General features: G+C 40.3%; 1 protein-coding gene across 1 annotated transcript in view; it reads right to left on the reverse strand.

The window, feature by feature from the left end:
- LOC128736966 (ubiquitin-like modifier-activating enzyme ATG7) overlaps positions 1-17,267 on the reverse strand; it is a 63,590-nt gene that overhangs the window by 28,370 nt on the left and 17,953 nt on the right. The window contains exons 8-10 of the mRNA XM_053831487.1: positions 11,950-12,111; positions 11,760-11,875; positions 9,200-9,368 (exon numbers count right to left, since the gene is read on the reverse strand). Of these exons, the coding sequence (XP_053687462.1) occupies positions 9,200-9,368; positions 11,760-11,875; positions 11,950-12,111 (447 nt within the window). The remainder of the gene's footprint in view (positions 1-9,199; positions 9,369-11,759; positions 11,876-11,949; positions 12,112-17,267) is intronic.

The following is a 17,267-nucleotide window of genomic DNA, read 5'->3' on the forward strand; positions in this document are numbered from 1 at the left end:
TCCACCTGTGAAACAACCACCAACGAAACGTACGGTGTACTCCGAGATCGCCAAATTCTTCGACCCCCTTGGACTGGTTTCGCCGGTGATCGTCTTGGCGAAACTCCTCGCGCAGAAGCTGTGGCAGCTTAAAATCAACTGGGACGATCTGGTGGATGAAAATATTGCCAAGCAGTGGCAAAATCTTCAACTTTCCCTAATGTATCTCCACGACATCGAGATCCCTCGGTGTGTTATTTTGGACAATGCAGTCGCCTACGAGTTGCATGGTTTTTCGGATGCCTCCACAGCGGCATACGGAGCATGCATCTACCTACGGTCCCTTTTTGCTGATGGTTCGGCAAAGCTTCGTCTTCTCACCAGTAAATCCAAACTGGCGCCTTTGAGTGAGCTCACCATTCCACGGAAAGAATTGTGTGCCGCCCTCCTGTTGACCCGTTTGCTGGCGAAGGTACTGCCAGCCCTGGATATGCCGGTTCAGGAAGTTGTGCTGTGGAGCGACAGTACGATTGTCTTAGCCTGGCTAAAGAAACCCCTCAACCAGTTGCAGCTATTCGTCCGAAATCGAGTCGCTGTGATCCAGCAGCACACAGACAATTTCCGGTGGGAACATGTACGATCCCATCAGAATCCAGCCGATGTCATCTCCCGCGGACAGCTTCCAGAAGATTTAGCTACCAACACTCTCTGGTGGCATGGTCCGAGTTACCTTGAAGTGGTGTGCTACGAAGTGGTTATTCCGGACGAGATACCTGAGGAAGCGCTACCGGAACTGAAAGCTGCCGTCGCCATCTCGGATGTAAGAATGGATATGCCTTTATTCTTCTCCAATTACAGCAATTTCCGCAAGCTACAACGAATTGTTGGGTACATTCGTCGGTTTGCTAATAATTGCCGTAAGCAGAATCAAGCCGACCGAGAACTCAGATCCCATCTGACCGTCCATGAGCTTCGCCGTGCAACAGAAACCATCATCCACGTCTTACAGCATGCACACTTTGCTGACGAAATCAAACGAGTCCTCGACAACGAACCCTGCAAGAGGTTAGGAAATCTTCGTCCTATTTACACCAATGGTTTGCTCCGTGTTGGTGGCCGACTTGACCGATCGCAACTACCATTTGAAAGTCGCCATCAAATTATCTTACCGGATAAGGATCCGGTGATTCATCGTTTCATCCAGCAGATGCACGTCGAACTTCTTCACGTCGGGCAAACAGGTTTGCTGAATGCTCTTCGCCAAAGGTACTGGCTCCCGAAAGGTCGATCCATCATCCGTTTCATCACCCGTCGATGCGTTAAATGCTTCCGAACCCATCCTACGACACCCAATCAACTAATGGGAAACCTGCCAGCGTCGAGAGTGATGCCATCGCCCCCGTTCGCCATAACTGGTGTGGATTACACTGGCCCCTTCTGGATTAAACAAGGGTCACGTCGTCCAACGCTGACCAAGGCGTACGTAGCAGTCTTCGTCTGCATGGCAACTAAGGCTGTGCATTTGGAAGTCGTCTCCGATTTGAGCACCGATGCTTTCCTGGCATCTCTAAGAAGATTAATTGCTCGCCGAGGAATGATTCATGAATTGCACTCGGACAACGCCACCAACTTCCGAGGTGCGAATCATGAATTGAACAGCCTATATCAACAGTTCCAGAATCAGCAGACTGTGAACGCCATCGAATCCTTTTGTCGCAGCCGTGAAATCGAGTGGCATTTCATCCCGCCAGACGCACCGGAGTTCGGCGGCCTCTGGGAGGCAGCCGTGAAATCCTGTAAAACACATCTGAAGCGTGTCGTCGGCAACGTGAAGCTAACATTTGAGGAGCTTTCAACTGTCATGGCTCAAATCGAGGCCGTCTTGAATTCCCGCCCTTTATTCGCCATCTCGAATGACCCGGCGGATCCACGAGTTATCACCCCGGCTGACTACCTCATCGGACGACCACTCACCGCTCCAGCTGAGCCCTCCTTAGAAGACGTCAAGGTTTCCCGTTTGGCGCGCTGGCAACATCTTCAACTCCTTCGTGAACATTTTTGGAGTGCTTGGAGCAGAGATTATCTGATCACCCTGCAGCCCCGAAAGAAGAACCAACGAGAGATGCCAAATGTTCGCGAGGGCCTGATCGTCCTGCTTCATGATCGGAACCAACCACCTCTCAACTGGAAATTAGGACGTATCGTAGCAGTCAACCCTGGTGACGATGGACTTGTTCGTGCAGTCGATGTATTCTCCAAAGGCTGCAAGTATCGTCGTCCAATCAACAAGGTATCCATCCTGCCTATCGAAGACAACGAGTTAGTTGAAAACCCCGCCGATGTCCAGAGAACCGCGGATCCTTCAACCGGGGGAGGATGTTCCGTCTCCAGCCGAAAATAACCCGCACCCAGCAGCATACACTGTTAGCATCGCACAACACACACTGTCATCATCCCGCAGCTATAAAAGCAGCCCACCCAGAGAAAATCATCCCATTCCGTTTTCAACCATCCAGCCGTTCACTTCGCGGCAGTAGCAATAAGCCGAAGAACAATTAGAATAAAGTTTGTTAGCATAGCAGCCGGTGTTTGTTTGGTCCACCGTCCACTTCCCCACTGGATTTTCCCACTGAAAGGAGAGCGAGCAAAGTCAACCCCCAGCCCTTATAAGCGCTATATGAAGAGTTAATTTCTCACCGAGACTTTTGCTTTTGCTTTCGCTGCCGCTACCATACAGTCCACTGCCAGAAGATCGTTCAAAGGCGAACATACGTATTTCGGTCTCGACGTGTGACCTTCATCAGTATCTAACTAACTTAGACTGTTTTGTTTTGAATTGACAATATGAAATATGTGTTCATAGCAGATGTTTTGATATTTTGATATTAATACCATGCGTTCAAAAGTTAGCATCTTTGTAAAACAAGTTCAGGGTGGCCACTCAATTCCAAATTTCAAATTCCCGGTTTTTTCCCGACTTTTTCCCGGTTTATGTATGATTTTCCCGACCGAAAAATTTTTCAACTGGTCGGATTATAAAATTGTTTGACCGTTTGAGAAACCGTTTTGAGTTCTTGATAAAGATAATTGTTCAATTTAAATAAATTAAGTTTAGATCGTTTAGAAATGGGGCAATTCATATTGGCGATAGCGGTGCTCTCAGTCGGATACGCAACTTTTTGACTGCGTTATTTTACTTGTAAACAGTTCTGCTTGGATTATATTTTTTGTAGTCTAAAACTAATGTGGTTCCGAAATATTTATCATGCAAGAGGAGAAAATAAAAATGATTGACACAGTCAACTCTAAAATCCATTGGCGTCAACTCGGGAGCAAGCAAAACTGCTGGATTATCCCAAAGGTATAGATATCAAAAACTTTTTAACAAAATGTGTTAGAAAATTCTCTCGACTGCCCGCAAAATGCAAACCAAACCTCGGAGTGAAACCCTTGATCGTCAACAGCGGGTAAAGATCATTCGGAAAGTTAAGGCTAATCCCAACATCTCAGTTTGATTTGGAGAAAAAACTGAAGATGGCTGATACACTGTGCGGCGAATTTGGAAGGCTACAGGTGGTACCGAGCGAATGGCCAGAATTCAGGCATGTAAGTACGACTAGGTGCTGTTGAAGCGCGATGGATCATGGATGTGAAACTTATGCGAAAGTCGATTACAACCAATTATAGGTGGTCAAGTTCTTCAAAGCTCCTACTCGCGGGATGGTTCCTAGCGGATGCAAGTTTATTTTGGCGGATAAGGTCGTGAAAAATTGTATGATTTGGCTAGGGATCAGTGCCTGTGGCAAGAAAACCTAAATTGTTGTGACGTGTAATATCATGAACTACATGAACTACGAAATTTGTTTTGAAATTGATGTGTTGATGTTTTTGAAAAACAAGAATTCAGGTAAATTGCGAAAAAAATATTCCGCGAATTTTTCCTTTCTTACTTTTGAAGAAAAAGGTCATCTAGAGCAAAATGATTGACCTTAATTTCTTTCTATGTGTGATTTAAATGATTTGAATGATTGTAATATATCTGAATTACTGCCTCCCAGTTGGCTCCGAGGTATGACGCTGGCCTAATAAGCCAGTCGTCGTATGTTCTAATCTCGACTGGGAGAGGCTGTTAGAGTCAATAGGATCGTAGCAACTGGCCCTGCAATTGTCCTAGGGTTTGCTATTATATCTGAATTGAAAAAAATAGCTGGGTTGAGCGTTAGATACGAAAAATTAAAAAGAGAAGTTAGACTATTCGTTTTCTAGCACTGCTCTGGATAAATAATTTTGTATGAAAATCAAACTTTGAGTTAAATTTCATGAAAAAATAGTCATTAGCGTGATCACATTGTTTTTTATATGTTGCTCGTTAAAAGGTCAATTACTGGCGTGTCCAGGTTCCACCTCACACTGGGGTGGGACACGTACCATATGAATAAAAGAGCTAGAGCAAACTCTCCTATAAGATTTACACGGGAAAAGCAAAGCAAACGGTCTTATTCATACGGCCTATTAATTCCAATTTAAGTCCAAATGGTTTATAACAAATCGTCCAATGTTTATTACGTGAGACAGGATAGAACTAGTTTGTTCCCTCAATAGGATTAATTTAATTAGGAGTCTATAGCACAATTTTATATCACTGTCAGTTTGGTTCTCGCATTATCAAATATTTGAATATATTTTCCCATTGTTATTGCCCGTTTCAAATGCCAAGATACATCATGTCAAATAGATGGAATGTTAACAAAATGCGTATTAGAAACTCATGCTTTAAAGATTATATTTTATCTGAAAATTGTAGAAAGAATTGATCTGAAAATTGTAGAAAGAATTTGAACAACCGTAACATTCACCATTTTTACTGTCTGAAATAATTCTTGAATCAAAATTGCAATAACTGGATGTTTGAAATCTTGAGCATAAATTTAGAAAAGAGTTGTATATAGGGGGATTATATTTATATTATATTAGTCCCCCAGCGCCGGACACTTCTGACTTTCATAGTTCAAATGGTGCAGCTTAGTAGCTAATACGATAAAATCAACAAAAAAGACAAAAACTTAGCATATGTGATTTTATTTGTCAGAATCATCCATGAACACAGAGATTTGTTTGTTTTTATCTACCGCCGATCGAACTGTTTTGTTTCGGCTAATTTTCGACAACACAGATTTCTGTTAAGTGTCTGGAACTGGGAGACACAATTTTTAAATAATAATTTTTATCGATTTCTCATTTGGCTTCTAAAATGGTTCATTAGTGATTCAAGTACGTGTAACCTATTTTTTATGGAAAATAGTTTTTTATATTACTCTTCCAGTGAAAAAAACTGAAGTTATGCAAAGTGTTGTTTTTATATATGTCAAAATCCTTAAGTGTCCGGTACTGGGTGACTTGCCCCCAAAAATGCCTCACGAGTCTCCATAAGATTTTAGAATATTTTGTTTCCGCTCGGTGAACGACTAGTGAATGTGCCATTTGTTAGTTTGGTGTCGATCTAACTCGTAAGTAAACCAAGTAAGTATTTATTGACCAGCCGAACTAATGCAACTTCGGTCAATTGGACTCTGTTAATCGGACCAAGAGGATAGTGGAGGGGGATTCGGGTTCAAATCACAATCCCGTAGAAGTCACGAATGAACTGAGCTGAAGTCAAACTGAAGTGGCGAGATAATAAAAACCTGGAAGATTTTGATTGAAAAAATGCAGCTATTGAAAAAAAAACTTCTCAGGTGTGTATTTCCCGGTTTATTTGTGAAATTCCCGGCTTTTTCCCGGTTTTTTCCAGTCTGTTAGTGATTCCCGACTTTTTCCCGGTTTTCCCGATTTTCCCGACTGAGTGGCCACCCTGAACAAGAATTCAGAAAAATTATTATTATACTTCACTTTTGAAGAAATAGGATATCTACAACAAAATGATTAATCTGAAAATTTTACTATTAGTTTGTTTGGCTTCAATTTTGCAACATATCTGAATTAGAAAAAATAACTGATTAGAGCATTAGATATGAAAAAGAGAAATTTCTTAGCTGGTGCTCCTTCAGATAATTATTTTTGCATAAAAATCAAAACTTGAGCCTCTTTTGAATGTACTTTCATGAAAAGATAGTCATTAGTCTGATCGCATCGTTTTTACAATGTTAGAGGGTTAGGAAAACAAGAAGAAGTCGAAAAATAGTGCAAAAGCTGCGCCATAAACATGCTTGAGAATGAAAAATATGATCGACATGATTTCCAGCGCTTGTCATTTTGGATTTATTTATTAAAACATGATACATGACATAAGACATCTGTCCTTTAAAATGTCACTAACGAAAACAAATCTTACAAAATTACTACCGTGCACCGTTTACTTCCTATTTTTCAAATAACATTTCTAATCTCTAATATCTAATGATTGAAAAGAGCATCTATTGATGCGCAAAATTTGTTTGAAATTTGTATAAATTTATTTGGAAAAATCAACTCACTAGTATTTTTAATCCTGTACACCACGTTACCTACATGCTTAAATTAACTGCTTTTTTCGCTTTTTGCTTTTCTTGTATAATTGTGAGTAACAGCAAGTGAAGAAAATGACAATTGAAATCTGAAATCAAAAAAGAAAAAACTTTTCGATTGAATCCCACTATTTAATATTTATTTGCAACAGATACGTAGTTCGCCTAAGACGTGCAGGCTTCATCAATGTCTTATTTCAAAGCGTATACGTATCTGTCGCGAATGAATATTAAATAGTGGAATTTAGTCGGTAAAAGTTTTTTCTTTTCTTTAATTTCAGAGTTCGTATTCCACTAAGAGGCTTCAAAAACTTCAGACAATTGACATGTTTCTCACTTTTCTTGAATTTCAATGCAAATTACAAAATTGCAAATTGTCGTCACATACACACGTACATACATACATACATTAGGCGTTAGGTACCAAAAGCTATCTAGCCAAGCTGGGAAGCACCTATCGTCTCATGTGCTTAAGAGTGGCGAGTGCGTACCGCACAGTTTCACATGACGCAATCTGCGTCTTAACGGGTATGATGCCTATTGGTATCATCATCAGCGAGGACGTAGAGTGCTTCAACCAACGTGGAACTAGAGGCATACGGAGTACCACAAGATCGGCCTCGATGATCACATGGCAGCGGGCATGGTCTGATTCCACAAAAGGCCGGTGGACACATAGACTTATTCCGGAACTACCCGGATGGGTCAACAGGTGCCATGGCGAAGTCAGCTTCCACCTGACACAGATTCTGTCAGGGCATGGTTGTTTTAGACAGTATCTGCACAAGTTTGGGCATGCGGAGTCCCCCGAGTGTCCCGAATGCGCGGACGTTGAGGAAACTGCAGAACATGCTCTCTTTATATGCCCTCGTTTCGCGGGCGTGAGAAGCAACATGATGGCAGTTAGCGGACAGGACACTACTCCGGATAACTTAGTCCAAAGGATGTGTTCTAGCTCGGACGTCTGGGGTGCGGTCAATGCGGCTGCTACCCAGATCGTACTTGAGCTACAAAACCGCTGGAAAGCCGATCAACGGCGAATAAACAGCCTAACTACCATAGTCCAGTAGTTATCTAAGAGTGTGTTTTAAGCACAATAGCTTCTCCCTGAAGTAATATCGATAAGGTGGTTCCAGGGGGGATCGAGGCTGGAGACTCGAGTAGGGTTTTAGTGGGTCTGGATCCTCACGCCCCAGTAGGGGGGTCGGGATACCAAACCCCACTCCCTAAGTTGTCTTCTCAGGTGTCTGATAGCAGATTTCCCTACTCGTTAAAAAAAACATACATACATACATACATACATACATACATACATACATACATACATACATACATACATACATACATACATACATTGAATACAATCAACATTTGATTGATATGTTTTGATTTCACAAGTTTTAACGGTTTAATATACGGTGCTCAAGTGTTAAAGTTTGAATAACTTTTAAATGAACCGTCCGATTTTAAATAACTCGGTTTCGTTTGATAGATCTCAGCAGTAATTTTCAAATAATAATAAAATGCGTGATGTTTTACATTGAATTGATGTTTATATGTTTCAAAAATATGTTTTAAGTACTATTTTTTCACATTTCTTTATGTAACTTTCAAACTACAAGGCCAATCGTCATGAAATTTGGAAGTTAAGGGTTTGCAAGACTCCTCTTTCATATGCAATCAATTTTGTTCAAATCGGTTAAGGGACCTGTGAGATAATGAAGTCCCATATTTTTCGTATTTTTATACATAACTTTTGAACTAAAAGTCCGATCAAAATGAAATTCAATAGCAACCTATGGGACACCTAGACCTTTCATTTGACACTAAGAACATTAAAATCGGTCTAGCCATCTCCGAGAAAAGTGAGTGAGATTGAAAACGTTACATACCCACACACACACATACACACACACACACACACACACACACACACATACACACACACACACACACACACACACACACACACACACACACACACACACACACACACACACACACACACACACACACACACACACACACACACACACACACACACACACACACACACACACACACACACACACACACACACACACACACACACACACACACACACAAACACACACATACATACACACAGAAAATGCTCAGTTTTCGAAACTGAGTCGAATGGTATATGACATTCGGCCCGCAGGACCTTCTTTCCATTTCCGGTTTTCCAAGTGATTTCTATACCTTTATACTATATATTTATATAATACCTAGAAAGGCAAAACGTCCACATAGATTGTGACGAAAAACATCTTCTGCCCGTTCAGCTTAAAGTATAAACCAGGATCCACTAGTGAACGCTCCAATCCAAACTCTTTCAAGGCTCCATCTAATTCGCAGTTCCACACACGGCTAGACTGTTTTAGCCAATACAAAGCTTTTTGCAAACGGCAGACCTACTTTGAGTTTCCTGCAAATCCCTCCGGCAAATCCAAATATAATTTCGTTTTTTCGAAAACAATCACTGATCAATGGTTAATGCTAATATGTATAATTAATTCAATATTGCTGTTTATAATTTATATTTTTTGAATGAAAAAAAACTTGTCCACGAGGATATTTTCCATACCCCCTCCCCCCCTTCCGTGGACAAGCGTGGACATTTTCATACCTCCCACCCCCCTCTAAGCTGTCTACGCGGTATATGGATGGCCCCTAGGTACTCTACTGTCAATTACCTTTGAACAGGCGATGCATTCTGAGAATTGTTCCGTGGCTGTGATGAGATGATTGTAGTTACAAATGTTGCCTCGAATTGAATGAGGTAAGACTCCCAACAATCCTTCCGGAATGTTTTCAACTGGATCATTAGAATTCTGCAATCGATAATATGCTGGGGCGGCATCTCTGGTAAGTAAAAAAAAAACAACATTAGAAACGAGTTGCACAAAACAATCGCTATCGGTAAGATTTGTAATCAATGGTTATAACTACAGACGGTAGATAATCTACAGACGCGCAAAGAGAAAAATTACCAATTCGCCAACACTTTTTTTTGTTTATTTTATTTAAACAGTTTTGGCAACCAGTCAGATTTGGATCAATTTTCCAATAATCAGCAGTAAGTTGCGTGAATCGCGAGGTATGTTTCGTGGAACTTCGCGAATTACGACGCATATTTTGCAAATTGAACAAGCCAATTCAATTTTTTAAAGCATTATATAATATATTGAGGGTAACTAATCCATATGTTGTTAGTAAATCAATAGTTTAAGTTTTTACATTTTAGGTAGTCTTCCCTGCCTATACGAAGCACAAGTTTGTTTACTTTGCTCATTTAGAGCCTCGATTTGACGGTTCGATTGGTGTTTATGCCATGCTCTTTGCGCGTCTGTAGTTATAACCTGAGAGAGAGGAGCCAGCTAGGATGAAGTATTCCACCACCAGAGGTGCCACAAATACAGATATTTGTGCATGCATAAATTTGGGACCCATCAATTATTTCAGTTGCTGTGATTTCTGGCTCTACTAATGTTCATGAACTTCAAAGTACTTCATAAACTATTTATGATATTTGAAAGATTAGATCGAGAAAATAAAATACTCCGGAGAAAAAGGTAGGGTCCCAAATTTATGCATGCACAAATATCTGTATTTATGGCAGCTCTGTCCACCACGCACACATAAAATTTTTTGACATTAGTTGGGGCCCTCGCTGAGGCTGTTTGCAGTAGGAATAATGTCAACATCACATTTCAAACTCCCGGATCCTCTCCCTCTTTGCTCCCCTCTCACTCCTACATAATCGAGCCCCAGCTAATGTCATTCTCGTTAGTGTTAACGCCACGGTCCTGCTAGGCAGCCATGTTTTTGGAGTCAACATCTAACCATTTGCGTAAATGAAATAGCATGACCCGCTATATGTTCTGTTCGTTTCGCTCTGCAAAGCCGGTATGCTGGCAGACGGGTAGTATTTACAAATCTTAGCCAGATTTTTGCAAATAATACCCACGCCGGCAGTAGATGTTGGTTACTGTCAAACACATTGAGTTGGAATAGGGTTGCCAGTCCCTTGGTTAACGGCATTTATTATTTCGTCTATTTGAGTTTCGGTTATTTGTGTTTTGACCATTCGTAGGTAATCCGACTCTCTCTATTCGCGATGACGGCGTTGCTGATATTGTTCAGGGTTTTGCGTGAGAATAGAAAGGGAAGTATTTTTGCTTTTGTTATCACGCACACGTTGACAGTTCGGTACAACCACGTTGACCACAAACAAACTAACGGCAGACTGCCTAACGTACATTATGCCCACCATACATTATGCTTTCAGCACATTTTTTTTTGTGTGTGTGGATATTATCACTACGACCAGCATTTTGATCTATTGTAATGTTATCCGGGTGTTGTTCCGCACTTCGTTGTTATTGCAGTATCGCTATAGAGTGAGCGAACTGCTTATTATCCGTGCTTAAAGAGTCGGTGTGTTTTCACCCCGTTTTCCCTCTACGCTTTTTACTACTTTTCAACCAGCTTAGCACTAGAGCCAGGAAGTGCGGAGACTAGTTATAATTTGTCCTTGGACAAGAGGCTTCATTCGCACCTCGAGCAAGTATCATTCTTATAACCAGTCCCGGCTAAAGGCTTCATGGTCGGTAAAGCAGAGTTCAGCACAGAGTGAGGGTGTGTATGAGTGTATGTATGTGTTCCTTACTACTTATGCATTACCAATCTCGTTCCTAGAACCAGGATGGGGAACAAGCTATAATTTGCCCTTGAACAAGAGGCTTCATTCGCACCTCAAGCAAGTACCACTCTTATAACTTGTCCTGACAAGAGGCTTTCATTATTAGTAAATGCAGAATGCAGCAGGAAGGATGTGGAGGGGCCTGAGAATAAACCCATGCTAAAAGTCACTTAACATCGGAACGGCCAGATTCTACTAAGATTCGAACCCATGACCACTCGCTTGTCAAGGCAGACTCGGTAACCTTGCGGCTACAGGGCCCCCCGCACGTTATGCCTATCGTCCGTTATGCCTAATGCCCATTCTGCCTAACGTCCATTATACCTAACATCCATATGCCTAGTGAGGTACACTTAGCCAGAACAACTATTCCGGGCTGATGACACGCGTCAGTTCTATGAGAAGTTAAACCGATTTCATAATGGAAGCACATCGAACCCTGATTGTATTTCACTATTTCTAATTCCCGTATAAATTGGTGAATGGTTTAAATAGTACTATAATAAGCTGAATAAAAAAATCGTCTCCATCATTGAAATTTTAAAACATACCGGTTATCGTGTTGTAGCAGTGCTATGACTAGTTCAACGGCTAAACTTGAAGCGATGTTTGATACAGCCGGTCTCGTAACAGTACACTGTTGGTCCAAAGTACGATCTTTTACAGACTAGAAATTGAAGCATAAAAATTTAATATAATATACAATACTTGCATACTTGCTCTACTTCAAATATTACTTACATTCCCGGGTGCTACAATATCATTGCAAAAGTAACAACCCAGGTTATATCCGGGTATCTCTTTGAATCCTTTTATACCACTCGGTGGGATGGGTACAGATTTTCTAGACCCATGCCGCATGACTAAATATGAGTCGAATCCAAGTGCTGCCGTAATCACCATCTAAATAAGATAAATATAGTGATACATAATGTGTTCGATAATTTTAATATAGGGTATGTTGCTACATCGTCGTAATTGCCTATTCCCGTCCTATCCAACACAAATTATTAAAAATATCAGCATGTTTATGACACACAATGCAAAACTAGTTATTCCCTACTATTTTAGTTGGTTGTCTATCATACGCGATCAATCAAAGTGAGCTGAGATCTATTTAAATGCTTTTTATCATTAAAGAAGTCCTACCAGCCAAATTTCCTACGTTTTTTCGTGCGACGAAGAAGACAATGTCGACTAATCGTTTTAATTTCCATCATTCATAACTGAAAATAACTTACGCAAGGCATTGTCGTTATTCTACAGCCAGAAAAACTTGCCTGACCTGCAGAAATTTTGTAGAATAACATTTGTCATGCCGTCCTACACAAATACATGCGCGTTAGCTTCGTAAACATTGTTATTTTTAGTTCGGACGATGAAAAATTTTGATGGACGGATTTTAAAACGGTACGACGAATTTTAGCAATGAAGTCAGTTGCGTAATTTTAAAAATATGCTTTAATAGTCGCTTTTCAGTGATTTCAAAGTTCACGGATAGGAAGGTAAGTGTGTTTTAGTCAAATCAGCACAAGAACTTTTGGAGTATTCATTAAATCCATCCAGCAAATGATGAAAATTAGAATGGCTTTCCTTATTACGACGGGAATTAGAAAAAGACCCTAGGATGTGTAAGAAAATATATAAGACATGGACCTAAGCCCGATCTTACTTATCTATCCTACTGATCTGACGACTCATTGAACAATATAATACGAATTATCATGTACTTCTTATTAGGGAGTAAATGTGTTTTTGTGAAGAACGAACATTGGAAGAACTGGGAAAAATGATATGCAAACTGTGAAAAATAATTAACTGTCCAGGTGGGACGAATTATCATTATCGTTCATGACACTTTAAAATTATAAAACAAGCGAATTTTTAGTTGCAGTTAAGTTATCAAAATAATTTCTCTTCAACTTAATCCTCTAACCATTAAATCATAAAAAAGACCTCAAAATATTTCTTCTTCAAGATTTAAGTGAAATAATATGCGTTATTAGGTACAATCATTATCACCATGGCTCAAGACTAGAAAGAGGAAAGAGGGAAGACCCAGTTTTACATGGATAGACTCATTGAAAAAAAGATTTAGATAGATATAGCAACACAACAGAAGAAGAATGAGAAAAATCGGTAAAAGATGAAATAAGGTTAAAGAAAAAAGCAGAGGAAATATACAAATTAGAAGAATGCGAAATATATGGAATTGCGAAATATGGATGGAATGGAAGAGGATGAAGAAGAATATATTAGGGTGAAGCAGGAGGAAGGAAAACAATTAGCAAACTATATATTAAGATAAACAACAATAAACAATGTATGTCATATAAAAAATACTAATGAGAATAATGATTAAACAATAAGACCAGTAAGCACATAAAGGGAAACAACACAAGTAATTTACTTATATTTGGTTCCATTTGCTGGATTAGTTCTCGAGTTATAAGGAAATTTGTATTTCGTTTGTATAGGACCCCCCCTCCTAAAGTGGGGAGGGGTCCCAATTCATCATTGAAAAAAAAATTGTCTCCAAAAACACACATATGCCAAATTTGGTTCAATTCGCTTGATTAGTTCTCGAGTTATGAGGAAATTTGTATTTCATTTGTACAGGAGCCCCTCCTCTTAAAGTGGGGAGGGGTCCTAATTCACCATAGAAAATTTTCTTGCTCTCGAAGACCTTCACATGCCAAATTTGGTTGCATTTGCTTGATTAGTTCTCGAGTTATGAGGAAATTTGTATGGAAGCCCCCCCTCTTAAAGGGGAGAGGAGTTATAATTCCTCTTATAAAGAGGGGAGGGGTCTCAATTCACCATAGAATAAATTCTTGTCACCAAAAAAAACACCCACATGCCAAATGTTGTTCTATTTGCTTGATTAGTTCTCGAGTTATGAGGAAATTTGTATTTCATTTGTACAGGAGCCCCCCCTCTTAGAGTGGGGAGGGGTCCTAATTCACCGTAGAAAATTTTCTTGCCCTCGAAAACCTTCACATGCCAAATTTGGTTCCATTTGCTAGATTAGTTCTCGAGTTACGAGGAAATTTGTATGGAAGCCCCCCCTCTTAAAGGGGAGAGGAGTTACAATTCCCCTTATAAAGAGGGAGGGGTCTCAATTTACCATAGAATAAATTCTTGTCACCGAAAACACCCACATGCCAAATTTGGTTCTATTTGCTTGATTAGTTCTCGAGTTATGAGGAAATTTGTATTTCATTTGTATAGGAGCCCCCCCTCCTAAAGTGGGGAGAGGTTCTTATTCATCATAGAAAAAATTCTTGCCTCCAAAAACACCTACATGCCAAATTTGGTTCCATTTGCTGGATTAGCTCTCGAGTTATAAGGAAATTTGTATTTCGTTTGTATAGGAGCCCCCCCCACTTAAAGTGGGGAGGGGTCCCAATTCATCATAGAAAAAAATTTTGTCTCCAAAAACACACACATGCCAAATTTGGTTCCATTTGCTTGATTAGTTCTCGAGTTATGAGGAAATTGGTATTTCATTTGTACAGAAGCCCCCCCTCTTAAAGTGAGGAGGGGTCCTAATTCAACATAGAAAATTTTCTTGCCCTCGAAAACTTTCACATGCCAAATTTGGTTCCATTTGCTTGATTAGTTCTCGAGTTATGAGGAAATTTGTATGGAAACTCCCCCTCTTAAAGGGGAGAGAAGTTATAATTCCCCTTATATAGAGGGGAGGGGTCTCAAATTACCCTAGAATAAATTCTTGTCACCGAAAACACCCACATGCCAAATTTGGTTCTATTTGCTTGATTAGTTCTCGAGTTATGCAGAAATTTGTGTTTCATTTGTATGGGAGCCCCCCCTCTTAGTGGGGGGAGGGGTCTCTAACCATCACTAAAACCTTTCCTGGCCCCAAAAACCTCTACATGCAAATTTTCACGCCGATTGGTTCAGTAGTTTTTGATTCTATAAGGAACACAGGACAGACAGACAGACAGACAGACAGACAGACAGACAGACAGACAGACAGACAGACAGACAGACAGACAGAAATCCTTCTTTATAGGTATAGATATATATATATATATTAGCTGACCCGACAAACTTCGTATTGCTACATATTAAACTGTGTTGTACATAAATCGTGAATCTCGGATGACCTTGGTCACAATCTCGAGTTTTGAAAGTTTTTGAGGAGTTCATGGGTGTTTTAATATACAAATTTTCCTCACAGTAAAGTAGAAAACCACTCCCACCATTGCTTAGCCTGATAAAATAAAGCGGATAGCATTTAAATATTCGCCATCATTACAATCATTTCGCCAAACAACATTTTGCGGAACACCAATTCTCGGTTGACCATAACGCAGAATATAGAGTTTCGCAAAATACCATTTCGCGAAAAACCATACGCGGGATGTACCATTTCACGGAAAATCTTTCGTAGAAAGTACCATTTTGCAGGGGTGACCCAACTGAAGGAAAGTAATAGAGGTCAGTAGATGTAGGAAAATAAATAAACCTAGATTGAGGTGATCTCTACGGGGGGCTGCCCTCCGCAGTGGCTGGCGCTTCCGACGGTAGGTCGCCGGTAACACTCGCGGCCTGTGGCCGTCTCGCGCAGAATAATCTAACGTTACTATTGATATTGACCAAACTCGTGTTTTTAGTCTTTGACCTTGAAATGCGGCCAGGCATTAATATTAATATTTTTTTGAAACGATGGTTTTTACAGTTGATGGAGGGACGGTAGGGGAAAGTAATGAAAATTTTTTTGGGAAAGGAGGGGAAAGAGTGGAAAGAAAGGGGGGGGGGGGGGTAATAGGTAGCTACGCTTAACAAGTTGTCGTTGTGACTCCTATCTTTTGTCCAATGCTGGAAGGTGCATGGGTCGAACCAAGCTATAATCAGAGATTATAACCGGATTTGAACCCACAACACCTGCCAGGGCGTGTGGCTCGCTGGTACCCGTGTACCTTTGAACCATAAAGGCGCTGGACAAAAGAAGTCTGCACAACCCCCCTTATTAACGTAGCGACATGGGTTGGGCTATTTTTAGACACAAATTGTGCCTCTTCCTCCACCTACTGTAGAAACCACCGACCGAGAAGTTTTAATTATCTAACTTGTTTTTCACTTTCAGGACGACGACACTATGCAGGCCCTTACGACTTGCAAGGTACTGCGTGTGACGTTGTTCGTCCGAAAGCGTGTTAGTCCGCGTTTCTCAGCGCGGGTCTTCGGAGAAAGGCTCCGTTCCTATGAAATTGACCAAACTCGTGTTTTTAGCCTTTGACCTTGAAATGCGGTCAGGCATTAATATTAACATTTTTTTGAAACGATGGTTTTTACAGTTGATGGACCGCTAGGGCCACACGCCCTGGCTGGTGTTGTGGGTTCAAATCCAGTTATAATCTCTGATTATAGCTTGGTTCGACCAATATAAATATAAAGGATTTTTCGTGAAATGGTACATCCCGCGTAAGGTTTTTCGCGAAATGCTATTCTTTATTATATCAGGCTAAGCAATGGGGGGAGTTGTTTTCTACTTTAAAACCCTGTTTTAATCCACCTAGTGGTGAAAGGAACCTTTGTTATACGGTCTTACTTGCTATTTGAGATAGAAATCGACACGTCTTCGGAACATAATTCATCTATTGGTTAACGATGCATGGTGCGCTGGTTTACATAAAATTTTTGGAAATTGAATAAGTTCACGAAATTTGAATAAAATAGGAGCACTTATAAATTTTGATAGATTCTTTTTTCAAGAAATTGCTGAGTAAGTTGTTCCTAATATGAGTAAGTGCAAGTAAAAGTAAGTTGTAAAAGGAAATAATATTCTTTAACATATACATTGCGTAGTAAAGGTCTTTTAAATGCCATATTGTTATAAAGTTACAAATCATGGTTTAGCTAACGTATATTCTTCAATAAACTTGTTATGAGCAAAATGTTAGAATTATTCCATGCATTAATACTTTAATTTGTTAGGAAAATAGATCAGCATAAGCCGACATCACAGAAACGAAGCAAGCAGCATGTGAAGTCCGCAATTGATCTCGACTGGAACTTTTTCTCGTTTCTTC

The sequence above is a fragment of the Sabethes cyaneus genome, chromosome 2, assembly GCF_943734655.1.
Source record: "Sabethes cyaneus chromosome 2, idSabCyanKW18_F2, whole genome shotgun sequence".
Taxonomy (NCBI): domain Eukaryota; kingdom Metazoa; phylum Arthropoda; class Insecta; order Diptera; family Culicidae; genus Sabethes; species Sabethes cyaneus.